This window comes from Astatotilapia calliptera, chromosome 20, assembly GCF_900246225.1.
Source record: "Astatotilapia calliptera chromosome 20, fAstCal1.2, whole genome shotgun sequence".
In the NCBI taxonomy this organism is placed as follows: Eukaryota; Metazoa; Chordata; class Actinopteri; order Cichliformes; family Cichlidae; genus Astatotilapia; species Astatotilapia calliptera.
This window is the reverse complement of record NC_039321.1, coordinates 7,504,860-7,522,295: the sequence shown is the minus strand read 5'-3', so window position 1 is coordinate 7,522,295 and position 17,436 is coordinate 7,504,860. Positions and strand designations below refer to the sequence as shown.

Sequence of the window (17,436 nt, the reverse complement as noted above, 5' to 3'; positions counted from 1 at the left end):
GCTTTTGGTGATTTAGTCCACCAGGGACACACAAAAACTGCAGCCAAGCTTGTGTGTGATGTCATGTGTTTTCACAGGCCTTTTTAGCAATGCAAGTTCACACTTTGTAGAATATGAGAAGACTTCCTCCTCTTTACCATGTGCATCATCAAAGTGGCGCACTTCACAGCAAGAAGACTCCTGTAATGGACTGGTGTCCAGGTTGGACCCCACCTCCCCACCCCACAACAGCTAGGATAGGCTCCAGCCCTGAATTGGATGTGAAGTTAAGAAAATGAATGGATGAATTATGAAAAAGCAAAACTGCAACATATTGTGCTTCTGTTTCTCCTTTTTTCTTTTCCATTTCTTCTTCTTTCTTTTTTTTGCCTTTCTGCAAATCTTTAGCCAAATTGAAGTCAAATGTGTTGCAGACAATTCTTTGTCTTCTCTCAAAACTCTGTTCACATTTGCACTTTTGCCTACATCTTTTTACTGTACTTTTGCACTTGTTTTTCATAGACCAGTCAATAGAAATGGCTCATATTTCTGCTAGAGTATCACCTGAAGCCTTTCTTAAGTCTAAGCACAACCACCAAATTGCAGAAAAATCGAAACAGTGCATAAAATGTGCACACTTTTGTGAAAGAAGAACCAGGAAACCAGGAAACAAACCTACAACACATAAAGCTTAGTCTGCTGCCAAGTATCTCCCAATAACATCTCATTATCCCATTCTGGCCAGCTAATCATGCGAGCACACACAGGAACACAGTAAAGGGAGGAAGAGGGACTGTTGCTCTGGGGGAAATGGGCAGGAGGCAGTTAGAAAGGGGGTGTGGAAAAAGCACAGAGTGAGAGGCCAAAGAGTCGGGCCATATAAAGAGAAAGAGAACACAAACCAGGCTCTATCTTTCTCCTCTATCAGACCTCATCGACGACCCTTTGCTTCCCCTCCCTCACACTAACCTTCAGTGTGTAGAAACTTTTTGCTCTAACACAGTCCCAGCACCAACTGAGACCAAAGAGGATGGCTACATCAACGTGGAGAATGAATGGACTCTACAGAAAGATGACTCAACATCTGTTTCTCTGCACTCTGGTCCTTAGCAGTGAGTACTGTAATAAGTATTTATTAAAGTATGTTATTTTGCATTTTCGGGCATTCATCCTTAGTTAGTTATTCTATCCAAACAGAGTTTTATATATTGTGTGAAGTTCATTTATTTTTTTATCTAAAAGTGTCTAACGTTCTACTCCATCAGCAAGATTTTGTTTATGTCACAGTAGCTTACAAACTTGCTGGGGATTTGCTTTGATGTGCTCCACCATGAGATTGCACACAAATGCAAAGAGGCATGGTTAGCAGTGGAGTAGCAGCAGACACAAAGGCTTTGCTCAGAAGTGGAAGCTGCTGTACATACTCATTATACTTTATACCCTGCAGTGTATCTCCGTGGAGCTAGTAAACCACACATAATATAGTCTCAGAATACACACACACACACACACACACACACACACACACACACACACACACACACACATATTATGCGGAATGTATTTAGAGAGCTGCACATGTACTACATGTGTAAAAGTAACCACATTTCATATTATTTCATCACTGAGCAAAAATAGTTCTTTCATCTGTGTTCCTTATAGTAAATGTGTGTGCCTTTGTGTGCACAAGTGTGCAATTATGCGGATGCGTGTGGACACACTGGGCAGTCCACTCCAAATCAGTCCGAGGCCTGACGTTAATTGCAGGGTAATGTATGGCTTGGACGATAGAGCTTCCTCGCTTGTTGTAAACCAGGTCTAGTTCTAGTTCAGCCCAATGTAACGACTTCTGCAGAGCTAAGGCCACAGGGGCGGTAAATGTTTGGAGTGACCTTGGGAACACTAAGAGGAGTTTTCAAGATTGATGGAAAATAACTGAAGCTTAACTTTTAAAGGGGAAACAATCATGGGATGGCAGAACATGTTTGTAGTGTAGTAAAGAGCCATATTGCCTGCATCAGCAGCCTAACAGATGGTAATTAAATTTACATAGAAATCTAATTACTCTGGGCACACCCCGTCAACGCAGATTACTTTTTTTGATGTATATAGCCTAGTATACAAGTCACAAAGTCACCTCAAGAGGCGTTACTGTTCAGGCAACATGCTACTCCTTCAGTCTTTCTAATATTTAAAAACGTGAGAAATAATGTCTGACAAGTGATCTAATAACCAACCATGTTTATTTGTGTTAAGCAATGAATGATATGCACTCATACAGTAATGGACCTACAATGAAAGGGACTCACTTGACTTCAAGAACAACTTGTGGCTCACTATTTTGCCAAAGAACATTGGCATGTGAACAGACCAGGGATGAAACCTGTAATTACTAAAGCGCTAAAGCACCTGAGCCCCAGTGACCCTGGTTATTTGTGTTCTAATCTAGTCTAGTTTTATTATGTCAAGAATTTTGTATAATTTAATTAACTGAGTTTGTTTTCACCCACTTCTTATTATGATTTCAGCCATGATCGCCTCGCCTTTTGCTCTATTTGCAAATCAATGTTTAAGCAGTGGTCTTAATTAGCATTTCAGAAACAAAGGATATAAACATTGCACCTTTGTTTTAGGTTTAAGCACACAGCTTCTGATTTCTACTTTAAGAACTCTGCAGTTGTGTTGTCTGCTCACCCGTCCTACGCTTCTCACCACATCCAACAGCAGTCCTTTGATTACACAAATCTGGTCACAGACGGCTCAGAAAAACAAAAACTGAACATTTCTCACCTAATTATATGTGATGGATTGTTGTGTCTTCATGCAGCTCTGCCATTCTGTGTGTGCGTGTGATTATTTTGTTTCTTGTTTTGATTTAGTTTACATGGGTCCCAGCTCTAGGTCACAAGAGACAAATTGTCATTGATTTCTTTTGACAATACCAGCTTCTGTGGTTGCAGTAGTATCAGAACTCTCTGATATCTGGTAACCTTGAATACACATTTTTGCAAAGTCTTGGAAAGTCCCACATCATACAAAACCTTTCGCAATTTGGTATGTTGGCATTGTGACCGGTGTTGTAATAATAGTTTATCTCAAAGTCTCAGAGTATTAGAAGGTAAATGAAGTGTTGGTTCTCACTTTCAGCTTGTTGTACGTGGGAGGAATGGACAGCTGTAAAGACTTTTTATAAAGACAAAACTGCTATAACCAAACGACTTGAAACGGCCTTTGGTTGGAGCATTTCCAAAATGCCAATGGGCTGCTTTCAGTCAGGAGTGATGACTAGCTACTGAAACAAAGGATAATAAAGGACACACCAGCACCAGATGTTATATACAACAAGGCACCCTTAGAGATAGAGTCCCTCAACTGGTCAGAGTGTTTTTTATGTGCCTGTGGCATGTCAGCAGCATATTATAGAGGATGTTTAACAAAAAGTTTTGGCTTAGCAGTAATGTCATGTTGCTGCAAACGTGCAAAGAACTATAAAAAAAAGTGTCCCCTCTGCACAGTTTTCATAAGGTGGAGATTTGCTATTGAGATAAAGACTGCTTTTTTGTTGTATCAGGGTGTAAACATGTTTATTTCTACTGCTGGGACATTAACTTGGGCATCTTGGGCACTGACTTGCAGAATCAGTCTCAAGTGGCCATTCAAAGAACTGTTTTTTTGGAACCAAATTTCCTTCACTTTTAACCCCAGAATTACTCACTTGGTTTATCAGAGCAAACATCCTTGTCACATATAAACAGGTCTCTCACCCTGACTGCAAACAGATTGAGTTTATACACTCACTTCCCATGGCTGTAATTCAGTATCTATGCAGGCGTGCAAATATGCAGCGCTGACATGGCCATGGACTAAAATCTTAGATGATGTCATTCATTGCCTTTTGGAGTGTGTTATAAGCGGTCTCTCTCCCTCTCTCTCTCTCTCTCTCTCAAGATTTCAGGGGAAAACCCAAGCTTTAAATCTGCTCTGGAGAAGGGGAAAAACATCTTGTCTCACTTACTTCAGCTTGTCATCTACAATGACTGTTTCTGTTGCTAAGTCAGGGCCTCAGGCGGAGCAGAATAGGATAGAACAATTGCTGCTACATATCATAGTGAAAAAAGTTTCATTCATGGTTGGAATATTCCAGTTTCTTATTAAGTTACTTGTGTGCATTTTTGCACATGTGTAGAAGTAAAAAGCCGTTAGTACTTTGTGATGATCTGTAAAAATATGAGACTAATTCGTTCTGAACAAGAACAAGTAAAAGATGAAAGGGTCAAGACTTAATGTTTTAAAGTGAAAGAGCAGACTTCAGTGAAAATAAGCCCTGATATGTCTCTGCACACACATTTTTGAAACTTTGTTTCTCAGAAAACAACTTTGCCAATGTAAACATGGCCAGAATATTGCCACTCATGACCCTCGGCTATTGACCAGCATTCTTTCAGTCTCAAGTTGTGATGATGAAGTTTGAGTCACGTCATCTGCTGAAGGGTGTGGGTCTTTTATGTAAGCCTTGGCAGATCATGGTCTTATGTCAGCCTAGGGTGTGTGTTCACTTGGGCCCAAAGTCATGGTTGAGGAGCCATGTGAGCTTGCAAAGCAATTAAACCTGAAGCCTGTGTTCTGTAAAACCAGCCATTTTGCTTTAGCGATTTCTAAATGTGCAAACCGGGTTAGATGTGAATAAACAGCTTGTATCAGTGTACATTCTGACACCATATCTCTGAACCCACATGCGCAAAATCACATTTTGAAATGTATTTCTCTCTGAATTATCTTTATTTGGAGCCAACTTCCTTCCAAAAATGATGTTAATGAAAAGCAAAACAAAGCCGCTAACTAATGATCATCCATGAAAAGGAAATTACTTCAATAAATAGATTGTCTAGCAACAATATTTACCTTGTGAAACAATCTTAACTAGAAAAAGTTGCATTTCCTGCAAAAATGCAGTGTGAATTCTGTGTAGTGGAATTTGCTAAAAACAGCTGAAGAAGCTGAACTTTCTGCTGAAAAGAGGTGAAAAAAAATGAAAATTCTGCTGAAAAGAGGCGTAGAAGCGGAATTTGTGCTGAAAACAGGTAAAAAAAAAAGCAGAACTTTCTGCTGAAAAGAGGTGAAGAAGCGGAATTTGTGCTGAAAAGAGTTTTAAAAAAAAGCTGAAATTTGTGCTAAAAAGAGGTGAAAAAGTTGAACTTAAAATAAATTTTGCTTAAAAGAAATTTAGCCATGGCTGACATTCAAACCCAGTCCTCCGAGTCACAAAACAGCTGCTCGTCTCACTGAGCTGAAACACAGCTCACCCTTGTGAGCTAAATCAGCAAACACACTTGTAATGTGGTTCCATTCATCAAAATGGGCCAAAAAATGGCATAAAAACCTTCATATTTCAAAAAGTATAAAAGTTATGAGCACCAAAAGATATACCAACCGTTAGCAGAGTTTGAATGGTGGAAATTGTATGAAAACTGAAGGGGTAGTTAACCAGCAAAGAACGGAGCAACTAGAATAATAAGGTAGAAGAAAGAAGAAAGAGAAACAGGATCTCAAATTCACACAACAATGAAAAACAGAAGCTGTGCTACCATTCAAATCTTCCTTCTTCCAATTACTGCTGTTCTGGTGAGCTTATTGTTCCTTGTTCCCCTGCTGCAATTTTACAGCTGCTAGGATTGAAAGAAAAAAAAAAGTAGTCTCTCATTTAATTGAAAATTGGCAGTATGAGATGTCCAAAGGATGAGAAGCTCTTAACACCTTTGCTCAGATGAACCTCAGCTCTATATTCAGCTAATGAACAGAAAATAAGTGTGATTTCTAAAACAAGAACTTGGAAAAATCGTTTCACTTATTATGCTGCATCATTGCTTTTTCCCTTGCTAAAACGTAAGCAACAGATTGTCCTCACTGACTTATGTAAAGTTATGAGGATGTCGTAACACCAGTAGAATGCAATCACTGCATAAACTACATAATCTACGTTGGATACCCAGGCTGGGATTTCCTTAAAGAGGGCTATATTGTTTACCCAGGGGGATAAAAGCTCTTAATGAGCATTAGTGGGCGGTTTTGACTGCCAAAATAATAGCTCTTGGTAATTAATGTTCATTAAATGGCACACTGTTGAAGGCATACTTTAGACATCCTAATTGAAAGCATAAGACTGCACCCCTTGCTGTTCTTAAAAGCCCTTGGTTGGAACACCACATTCATTTGTAGCGTATATGTTTCTGGGCAAGTGTTTTCATTTGTAGGAGATACTGCATTGTTTAGAAATGCGTAAGGTTTTTGAGTTATTACAGTTACTTCTCTGGCTTCCTCTTCCAATTTGGTTCCTTAGTTTCAGTAATATCAAAGCCAGATTGTTTAGAGCGATATGTTTCAGTCTCTTTTTTCTTTCCCAACAGAGTATCATGAAACATGTCTTGAAATCAATCCATGGATAGAAAAGGAGAGCAGCTTGCCGCCTCTTGGAACAGCTGGTGTGTCCAGTTTCTAATCCACTAAGAAAATGGATAGACTGTTTTGGAAACATAGGTTTTGAGTTTCACTGCCCTGCTGAAACGATTTTAATGAGTAAATTAGAGGTTGAATAAAAACAACAGTGAGCGGCTGCTATCAGTAATAATGTTACCTTTTTGTTTTTTGCTTTATTGCTGAAAAACATTTTTTTCAGTACTATAGCTTTTGAAACACAATAGGCTTGGGTAGAATATCAGTAAGTAAAATCTTCCTAATAAAAACAGTCCCAGGTTATATTTCTTAACAACAGGCATTATAGTTCCACTCCAAGAGTATGTTCCTGGTGATGGCTGTTATCTGTAGTTTCCAGCATGTTTGTCCCTGTAGTTCAAAGAGGTCACTGTGTGCTGTGATATCCACATCCTGTCATACAATAGGATGTGCATGGATAACATTCCAAGCCTGTTAATTATTATTGTTTTTGGGTTGTTTTTTTTATGGTTGTGTTTTGTTTCAAAGCAGGGGCGTGTGCAGGGTGGAAAAAGTCAACATTTGCCAACCGTCTGTGCAGAAGCAAAATTAGTTCTTATGTTCACTGATTAACTGGTATATTCCAAGTGTTTTCATTGCACCAAATAGCAATAAACGGAACTGTAGTGATTTAGTGAGCTGTTGTTTTCTTGTTTTTTTGGTGTTTAGTTGGTTTATGCTATGAAAAGATCTATATTTTTCTTGAAGGCCTGCAGGATTGAAAAGAATCTCTGCTTAAATTTGAAATATAAAATAGAATTCCTCTTAATAGGAACAACTAGGAGTAGCAAGGGATGAGTGATGGGAGACTTTGGGCTCTGCTTTGGACATCTGGTGAAGTAATGGAAGGAGGGTGTGGCTCATTATGACATCCAAGGTGTTGTCTCTACAGTCTGGGTGGAGGTCAAATTTAAGCCCCAAGGTTTAGGGCTGAGACTTTTCTCCTTTTGCATGATGTTACTGATTTCACAGCACAGCACATATGTAGGGAGGGAAAGAGCTCCCCAAGGAGACTTGCTGCAGCTGCACCACTCATCCCCCTCTCCAGGCCTCCTCCCCAATCTCCCCAGAGAGGAAACAGGCCTCATCCTCAAATACCATAAGTAAAGGACTCCTGTCCCCGGCTTATACTGTCTGACTGCAACCACTTAATCAGGTGTGACAACGTTTGTTTTTACTGCAATTTCCTGCTTCTTCCCCACCCTAAAATCAAAAGCTGGGATGACAATCACAATGGCAGCTGAGAGATTTTTGTTTCATATTTAGTTATTTCCCATAACAGCGACATGGGAAATAAAACTATTCTTATTCTCATATATAGGCAGACATACAGTAGACTTGTGCATTAAAGGAGTCTGTTTATTCAGTACAAGTAAAGTATTGATGATGATGATGATGATGATGAATTCAGAACAAGCATTCCAAGTATTGTATGTAGCAGAATCCACTCATGCAGTTTGAGCACTAGATCAACGATTTCAATTTCATCATGGTTGAATTAGAAATTCAAAGGAAGTGCTCAACCTCTGATGCTAAAAAAAAGTGCATTTTTATTATTGTTATGCTCATCATTATTGCTATTGGACTCAATATCTTAACTGCCCTTTAAATGTAGGAAATAGCTAAAAGTAAATCAAGTAAATAAAGTGAAGCAAGCACAGGATAACATAAAAAGTTTAATTTTCATACTTTTTTATGAGTAGAGAAGCTGCATTCTCAGGAAGAGACCTGAAGCTACCATTAAAATGAACACACAGGAGTAAAATCTGTATTTAATCTTACCTTACCATGGTAGCAACTGCGTTTTAGACAGATTGAACTATCTTCAGAGAACATTACGCTTTGTACATTCTCTAGCTTGTGATTTTGGCACCGTGCTCTTGAAATTATGTTTTTGCATCTGTTAGTGCATACAGCAAGGGAAGACTTTTCCCCAGTGAGGAGGAGCGGTGAAAGAAGGTTGTCTGGCATTAAACAAAACCAAATGTAAAAATGAAAGGTCTGGCTGTCATAGCAAGTTTAGTGCATAAATTGATGATAATGATACGCGGCCTCCTCCCTGCAACATGTAGCTATAGCACCCCTGCACAGACTTGAATCTTCTATAGACTGAATACACAAAGCTTTTCTAAAAGTAGTGATTGATGATGTGCAATCCAGGTTGCCAGTTCTGTAATGACCTTTCATGCTGTAATCCATTACTACAAATCCAGTCACTTGTGAAATTCTTGAGAATCTCCCAAGGGATCATCTTGCTTTATTTCTGGGGCTGACATCCACAGTGTTTACAGCGTATCTGACTTTAGGGGTTGCTTACATTCCCCTGCCATTTAAAGTACATGAAGTACAGTTGGATTAAACTTGAGACCAGCATCTCATTACTCCAGCAGCATGTTAAAAACTCTTGTGGTCCTATAAACTATGTAAAGAGAACAAAGCACTTCCTGGGAGATACATGAACATCATGGCAGCAGACAAAGCAGGTGCTTTAAGAGACTCATATTTCTTTTTTTTTCAAAGAAGTTTTACCTTTTGTCTCACTGTCTGTAATTTTAATTTGTCCAACAACAACTACAGTGTACAGCACATCTGATTTAACTTATTATTTAGTTCTTTACATCTGGCTACACACCACATCACCCAGGCTAAAAGGAGGACAGCCAGGCCAGGAAGTCCACTTCATGTAGTCAAGCAGTGATGAGCAAGATTTACTCAATCTTCACCCAAGATTTACTCACAGTCTTGGCCTTATGCTTTCTGAGAGAGACCAAGGATGTGTTTATGCATTTTTTTGTGTTTCCCTGTGTTTGTGTTGAGACTGGAGCGCCTAAGGCTTCTTGTTGAGGCCAGGGGGGCCTTGTTGGAAACATAGGAAGACTTTTCACACAATTGTATAAGCTGTCTCTGTCCACAGTAGTGAGGCACTACTACCTATAACGGTTTGACATATTCCATAATGTTTCAACATGTAAGGATTAATGTAATCACCTTTTTCTTGAATTGTGATTTTTTTTCATTTATAAAACATAAGAATAAAGGGATTTACAGTGTCTTACAATTCATACAGACTGCTTAGTAAGTGGAATGCTTTAAAATCTTTCACTGATACTGATTGCACTAAGAAATATTTAAAGTCACGAGGTATAAACTAAGGTAAGTCAATTTGGTAGGCTGGCTATTTTTGACATATTAAACACAGCAGATTAAATCATAATTAATCGAATGATCTGATAGCCCAGATTTGTACCCCAATTTACAAATTTAATTGTAGCATATGACCAACTTTGGTCAATATCCAGCCATTTGATGCTGTTGGTGAGAAAGGACACATTGCTGGAGAGAACCTACATGGTCCAATCTAGAGTGGTAGATGCATCATATTGGCCATTCGCTAGCTTCTTGTTTTGGATGAAAACATTTCAAAGTGACCTTGGCACTTCCCCAGAATATGTTCAAATTAGCCATGTTTATAGGATTACAAACACACGCTAAACACTTAAATCTACGTCCCATAAATGTGTGTTGTGTTTCACTAAATAATGATAGTGGTGCACTGAAAACATTTTGCTCTGATTGCAGAATAGTTTTGGTTACACGTAAAATTGTTTACACACTACACTGGGTTTCTTCCATGAGGAGGGGAGTGTTTAGAAGTTCAGGCTGAATTGAATTACACCGCCATCATACAGTAGGCAGGATGATCCCTGATGCTGATTATGTCTCATTTACCCTTCATGACTGTGGCAAAGCTGTGCTACATAGTTATATCTTTTTGCGGCTGTTTTTAAAAAATAAAAGTCAAAGGAGCTTTTTATCGGAGCATTTACATTTAATAACACTGTCTAGTCTTCAATATATAAAAATACTTGTTAAGATTAATTTTCAGTCATAATATGATTATGGTATTAGATTTCCAAAAGAAGTTATTACATAAACAAGATTTCTCCCAGGAGATGGATGTGTGGTGAGGTCACGACCCTTTGAAACTTAGCTGCTCATTTTTATATGATGCAGAGAGTAAAAATTAAGACAACCGTGAGTACTAATTAGCAAGTACCCTTAAGAAAATATGCCAAACTGTTAAATGTTTTTGGGTGGGCTTGAGGCTTAAATCACCAGGAGAAGATGTTCAAACCACCTTTTTAACCTCTATTAGAAACAAACAAAATGGAAAAAAAAAACCTCACAGATATTTACATAAAACATCTTTTCTTAAAGGTGATTATATATACATTAGCAGTGTGTTGCAACTGCAAGAAGTACTGCACTGGCATAACTGTGGAAAACCAAGTGTAAGAAGTTTTTGATATTTGATATCTGAGAATTACAGATGATGTGAAGACAAGAGTCAATGCTGGAGATGGAAAAAACTTTATCTTTGGAACCTTAACCTGTATGAATGAACTGAAACAACTAGACGTTAACTACACTCATTTTGTGGGATTTGGTATATTTAATGTAATCATAACTGCAGCAGAGACAGTGGCACACATCATGGAACTAATTATAGTACTTCAGGTAGGACCCGATTGATTTAGTTTGCATCAGAATTTGTAGGCTAATCGTTTAAGATTTGGTACTTGCTCTCATTTGAGACTTCACTATCACTTTTATATAATAAATAAATAAATGTCCTCTTCCCAAGGAATCATAACATTTGGGCTGCACTGCAAGTTTGAAGCAAATCCAACAGAATAGGTTCAAAATAAGGCTTGAACTGTAATGTAAAGCTAGCTAATGTTGCCATAGGAAATGACATTATACTTTGGACCTACAATGCCGAGAAAAAAAACCCTGCTTTGTCTGATTGGCATCAAACTTTATGAGCACTTGCAAGAAATGAAATGACAAAACATATGGGACAAACTGTGTATTTATGCAAGAAGCTTTTTTTTTTTTACCATTTTAATTATAAAGTGTTTAATTTGCAATTCCTTTTTCTCGATGTCTCTGTCTTTCTGTGATTCACCTGCTCTCCCTTCCTTACAGGTGTAGTGATATGTCAAGACCAAACCACCGCCTCTACCAAAACACCAAGTGTCAGTAACGGTAAGAACCTTCAAAAAAATGTATAATGGGATGTGAGAACAGCACTGGATTCCAGAGAATTTCACTATATTTTAGAGATATTATTTTAAAGTGCCAAGTTCCTTCAAAATATATACAGACATGCTTTTGTGACATAAGACATGGTGCCTGACAAAACTTTGTATTTAAACTTTATTTTCAGAGACAAACGAAACCTCCATTGATTCCCTGATTACTTCAATAACCAAAAGTTTGGCTTCCGGTAACGACAGTGCGTTTTGGTTTCTCACGGCAGAACCGCAAATGGATGAAGAAAACACCATCAATGATAATACAATGGTAAATACCGGCCTGTAGCATCATATTTTCTATTTATTAACTAATAGTACCTCTATCACCAATAAATCTAACAGCAAAAATGAAAATTATATATGTTATGCTGCATGTTATATAAATGATGACATTTATTTTTTAAACATGTATTTACAAGGGATGACAAAAGCTGTAGTTATATGTATATGTGCAATATATGTGGAGTATAAGTACAGTGATATGAGAGGAGACAGCGCTAATCCCAGTCACGTCCTGGTGGCATTCCCTCTAACCAAGACCCTTTATCTGGCTCCCTACACCTTGGGCCCCGAGGAAGTGTTTTGTGCTGCTTGGAGGAATCAACTGAATGTGTTTAAAGACCTACAGTTGGAAAAATTGGTCTCATAAAAGTGGATCTTTTCTCAGACATTCCTCAGCAGTTGTAAATCATAAAGCTGTGCTCAATGCTGGAGACAAATGAACTGGAGAGCTAATGTTTCCACTCATGCACTCGAACAGGTGTGGCTCATTTTTTTCACAACTGTTTTTTGCAACAACTTTAATATATTATAGATTTTTTATTTCTTTTTAAGGTTTGTCAAAACAGAAATATCTGACCTACAGAAAGAACTACAGATTTATCTTACTGTGTAATACAATATACTTATCCTCACATTATTAAACTGTAATTGCACATGTATTTTTTGACGAACAACAAAAGAAATTTGATGTTAAATGTTACATCGGAAGTCATCGCTACATTGTGCCATATGTGACTCCAGGTGTGTAGAGACAGCGCAACAAGTCTGTTATATAGGTCATTACTGCAACATCAAGCCAGGACCATCAACTGTCCAACTCAACCTGAAACTAAACATGAAATTCCTAAATAGCTTGATATGACACTGATAACAGAGTCGGTATCAGTGGATCACATTTTATAATATTACAATGGAGGTTATGGGAAATAAGAACACTAAAATCTGTAAATCCAACACATGTTTTTCTCCTTCTATCTTCAGTATCAAATAAATTGTTTATGTTAAAATATGCCGATTCAAATTAAACATCCAACTATGGTCATGTAAGTTCAAGCAAAGCAGGAATGAGATGTAGGATTTGATCAGTCACAAGCAACAGATGGAGAACAGCACAGATTCCCTGGGATTGATTTTGTCATCTGACTTCAGCCTTCCTGAGTTTCTTCCTCTTCTTTTCAAAGCTCTGAGCATTACAGACGAGTCCAGCTGTGAGCCCACTCCCAACTAACTGAGGATTCAAAGTTACAGCTCACAGTGGTCTTCTGGGAATGCTGAAAGCAGTCTGGATCACATTACAGAAGAATAAAAAGTGTTCCCAAGTTACAAAGCCTGAAGTTGTGCAATGATGATATCATTATTCAGGGTTAAAGTGGGTAAAAAAAACGAAGGTGTGGTCAGCAAGTTCACTCAGCTGCATCTTGTCTGTAAGGCACACAAGGCCAGTGTGTAGTCTGAAACACACGTTTGATTGGTGGCCCTGTGCTCAATGTGTATGAATAAAACTATGTACTGAAAAGTGAAAATTGCATTAGGCAATTGCAAAATAGGATATATTTTGTAGGAGATTGCTCCAGCCTAGACAGTGACATATGGAAAAAGTGTACTATTACAGAAACTACTGTCCTTCCACATAACAGCAAGTATGTACTTTTTTGTTTTTCTTACTTTGTGTGAAAACCCTTCATAATATTTTTTTTAATATACTGTATATGAGTTTCTCTCAAAGCTACAGAAGGTGAATTTCAGAAAAAAGTTATTTGTCCATCCATTCTCTTCTGCTTGCCCATCATCATCATCATATTTATTTATTTATTGTTTCCGAATTTCTTTTTTAAACTACTTGCAAATAGACAATCCTCACGCTTCCTTCTTTATTCTATTTATTGAAATAGGACAGCATGGACATTATACACCGGCTACAAATCATATTATAAAAGGCCAACATTTGGCTTCACGTTTAATTTGAACCCTACTCTCCCTGTGAAAGTTCTCTAATTGTAATGCACCACCACAGATACAGACAGCAAAAACTCAGCTATGAGAACTTAACTTGCACTCTCACAACTTGCATCTCATGACTGAGATAAGAACACCTCTTATTTTCTTCTGGACTTTTTTGACCAGAAATGTGTTTTTAACTGTTCCCATATAACTTTTTTTAATCACACATTGTCCTTTTATACTTTTTTTGTAGGTGGGAAGTACTAAAAGTCCATCACCATCATTACATTTATCACCATCATCATCATCATCATCATCATCATCATCATCGTCGTCGTCATCATCAAATTCCTCTGTGTTTGTGGGACTACTTGTCAGTGGTCTGCTTGCTGCCCTTGGAATCACTGTGGGTTATTGCTATTGCCAACGCAGGACTGACACCAAGGCAGTGAAGCTGGTAAGAATATTGTACAATATACAGTAGAGTATCTTTCCATTGTGGAACTCACTTATTTATATATTCATGCTGGCACAGGTGTTACTGTAAGCTGTAGTACACCATACCGTGCACCCTGGATTAATTAAAAATCTTTATAACAATTGTAAATTCTGAACAGAAAGACGACTTTATATTATTTCATGTGTGTATTGTGATGGTCAGTTGAAAATTTCTAGTCTTTGTTTGATGAGCTCCTACTTGTGGTCTATTTACAGACAGATGAGACCTATCCAGCAGATCAGGAGAACCAGGGGAGCACTCTTGCTTCTGTAGCCCCCCTCATCCCCACTCCCGAGACCCAGGAGAAACCCAGCGTAAATGGAGAGTCCCCCGAGGCAGCAAAGACCCAACCTCCTCCACCTACCAACGGCCACTCCACCACCAAGACAGCAGACACTGAGCTGTGAAATAGTCCAAAATGAATTGAATCCCAGAAACTACCCATCTATACACACAGACACGTCTGATGAAAACACATCTTTGTTTCAGAATTCACTCCTGCCTAATCACACAGAGGCCACAGAAATGTGGACTTTAGGGACTACAGCAATCCCTTACATAAACACTCCTGTTGTTATATGGTCCTGTTACCTGCTCTTTTAGCTACGTGCCTCAAAAAAAAATCAGGAAAACTAGTCTGATGATGACAATAATGGTAGAGATGAATGATGCTGATTAATCACGACGAAGACTCGGTTCCTGGGTTTTGATGGCAGTCAGGAAGGAGAAGAAAGACAGGAGATGGGCAGTTCTGGGTGTGAAAAGACTATAATGTTAGTATTAACCACAGCTTGCTACCATGATGACTGCAGCCTCTGGAGTCACAGCAATGTGCTGTCCACTTCAGCAGAGGCTCTGCCTGTCATCTGGTTTAATGCTCCAGCCAATCATCCAACTGAAAACACAGCTAAAGCACCTAAACAACACGTGTCCTTACATTAATGTAAGACCATAACAGACAGACAGGAACTAACTTACACTGCCTTGAAATCTGTTTACAAGAATACATCTTGTATTCTTAACGTGCGTAGGTGGTTGAAAGTGTGTGTGTGTGTGTGTGTGTGTGTGTGTGTGTGTGTGTGTGTGTGTGGGTGTACTATGACATTTTGCATGAGTGTATTAACTTGCATCTGTACTGTGCATTGACTGTATATATCCATACATGCATCTACGCTTATCCTCCTTATTGTACTGTATGTACATATGTGTGCTTCATGGTCATTTTGATCAGTCATGTCAGTGATCGATAAATCTTAACCGCATGCGACAGCCATGAAAAATGTAGAAATTTGTAAAATGATGGCTAACCAAGTTGTGGACAATCGCCATGGTGAAGCAAAACGAGTATTGACATTTAAGTCACACCATGGCATTAATCACGAAGCCAAAAGGCCTCTTTACTCACTGTTTGACCAACAAACTCACAAGGACTTTAGACACAGAGCCTCCTTATGTCACCTCTGCCCATCTATTTGTTAGTATTATTCTCTGTCCAGTACTGTATATACTTGTTTTTATTCTGTGTATCCATACTTGTATTGTTCATTCTATGTGCCAAGATCTTCATTTTATAACTTTTATTGTGTTTATATACTTCTCCCATCATCATGATATTTTATCTAGGTTATATGACAAAGAAATATATTTAGAAATGAATCAAGTTCAGCATCTAATGGTCCAAATATGCCTTTTTTTAATCCTATAAATACAGGTAACATCAGTTTTCCCTGACATGCCTAATAACAATAACAATAATGATAATAACTTTGAAAACTTTGATATCAAACTGGAATGTCCTGCATTCATTGTTCTTTTGATCCATCTTGTATCGTACCATTATCACATCAATATTTCAGTGTGACTATTTAATTTCACTAGCACTCTGTAGTTAAAATGGGATTTAACATGAAAAAAAAACCTAAATAAATAACACTGTATATGTTTTCCTGTTTTCAGCCTATTTTTTCCCAGAAAAAAAGCGAGTGATTTTGCTTGAGTTTAAAGAGAAGTTGGATTTTTAACTGCTGCCAAGCTCCTTAGACAACTACTGACAAATTGTACACAGACACGTACATACTTACACACATCTGTGGTCTAAAAACACATGGAATTTAAGTCCCATACAGCCCATAAGGTCCACAGCTGGTTTACATTAGCAGTAGTAGTGACATCACTTAACACTGTTTTGTCTTTCACAGTTTGGGTGGGGCAGTAAAAACATCCCCCAGCTGTCTTGTTGAATGGATCAGGACATGCTCAGAGTCAAACGTCAGTTAAAAGTCAAGGCCATCATCATGGTTATACACATTTACTTTAAACATTCATGTTATATTGTTAGTATAGTATTTATAATATTATATTGATGTACAGGGTGGGCCATTTATATGGATACACCGTAATAAAATGGGAATGGTTGGTGATATTAAAGTCCTGTTTGTGGCACATTAGTATATGTGAGGGGACAAACTCCTCAAGATGGGTGGTGACCATGGTGGCCATTTAGAAGTCGGCCATCTTGGATACAACTTTTGTTTTTTCAATAGGAAGAGGGCCATGTGACACATCAAACTTATTGGTAATGTCACAAGAAAAACAATGGTGTGCTTGGTTTCAATGTAACTTTATTCTTTCATGAGTTATTCACAAGTTTCTAACCACTTATAAAATGAGTTCTATGTGCTGCCCATTGTGTTGGATTGTCAATGCAACCCTCTTCTCCCACTCTTCACACACTGATAGCAACACCGCAGGAGAAATGCCAGCACAGGCATCCAGTATCCGTAGTTTCAGGTGCTGCACATCTCGTATCTTCACAATTGCCTTCAGATGACCCCAAAGATAAAAGTCTAAGGGGGTCAGATCAGAAGACCTTGGGGGCCATTCAACTGGCCCACGACGACCAATCCACTTTCTAGGAAACTGTTCATCTAGGAATGCTCGGACCTGGCACCCATAATGTGGTGGTGCACCATCCTGCTGGAAAAACTCAGGGAACATGCTTCAGTGCATAAAGAGGGAAACACATCATCATGTAGCAATTTCAAATATCCAGTGGCCTTGAGGTTTCCATTGATGAAGACTGGACCCACTATCGTTGTACCCCATATACCACACCAAACCAGTTAGTGTCAGACCAATAGCGGTGGT

At 38.4% G+C, this 17,436-nt stretch overlaps 1 protein-coding gene across 1 annotated transcript; it reads left to right on the top strand.

The window, feature by feature from the left end:
- Positions 1-847: 847 nt before the first annotated feature.
- Positions 848-16,209, top strand: cd34 (CD34 molecule). The gene is made up of 5 exons (XM_026154640.1): positions 848-1,091; positions 11,458-11,517; positions 11,699-11,835; positions 14,044-14,247; positions 14,505-16,209. Exons 1-5 carry the CDS (start codon positions 1,010-1,012, stop codon positions 14,694-14,696), a joined length of 675 nt encoding a protein of 224 aa, XP_026010425.1. The 5' UTR covers positions 848-1,009; the 3' UTR covers positions 14,697-16,209.
- The last annotated feature ends 1,227 nt before the right edge of the window (positions 16,210-17,436 follow it).

What these genes read in the sequence shown, in the direction of transcription:
- cd34 (XM_026154640.1), top strand. Translation starts at nt 1,010, where the DNA reads ATGGCTACATCAACGTGGAGAATGAATGGACTCTACAGAAAGATGACT. An exon ending in CTGCACTCTGGTCCTTAGCA is followed by an intron (nt 1,092 to 11,457) that starts GTGAGTACTGTA and finishes CCTTCCTTACAG; the next exon opens with GTGTAGTGATATGTCAAGAC. An exon ending in ACACCAAGGCAGTGAAGCTG is followed by an intron (nt 14,248 to 14,504) that starts GTAAGAATATTG and finishes GTCTATTTACAG; the next exon opens with ACAGATGAGACCTATCCAGC.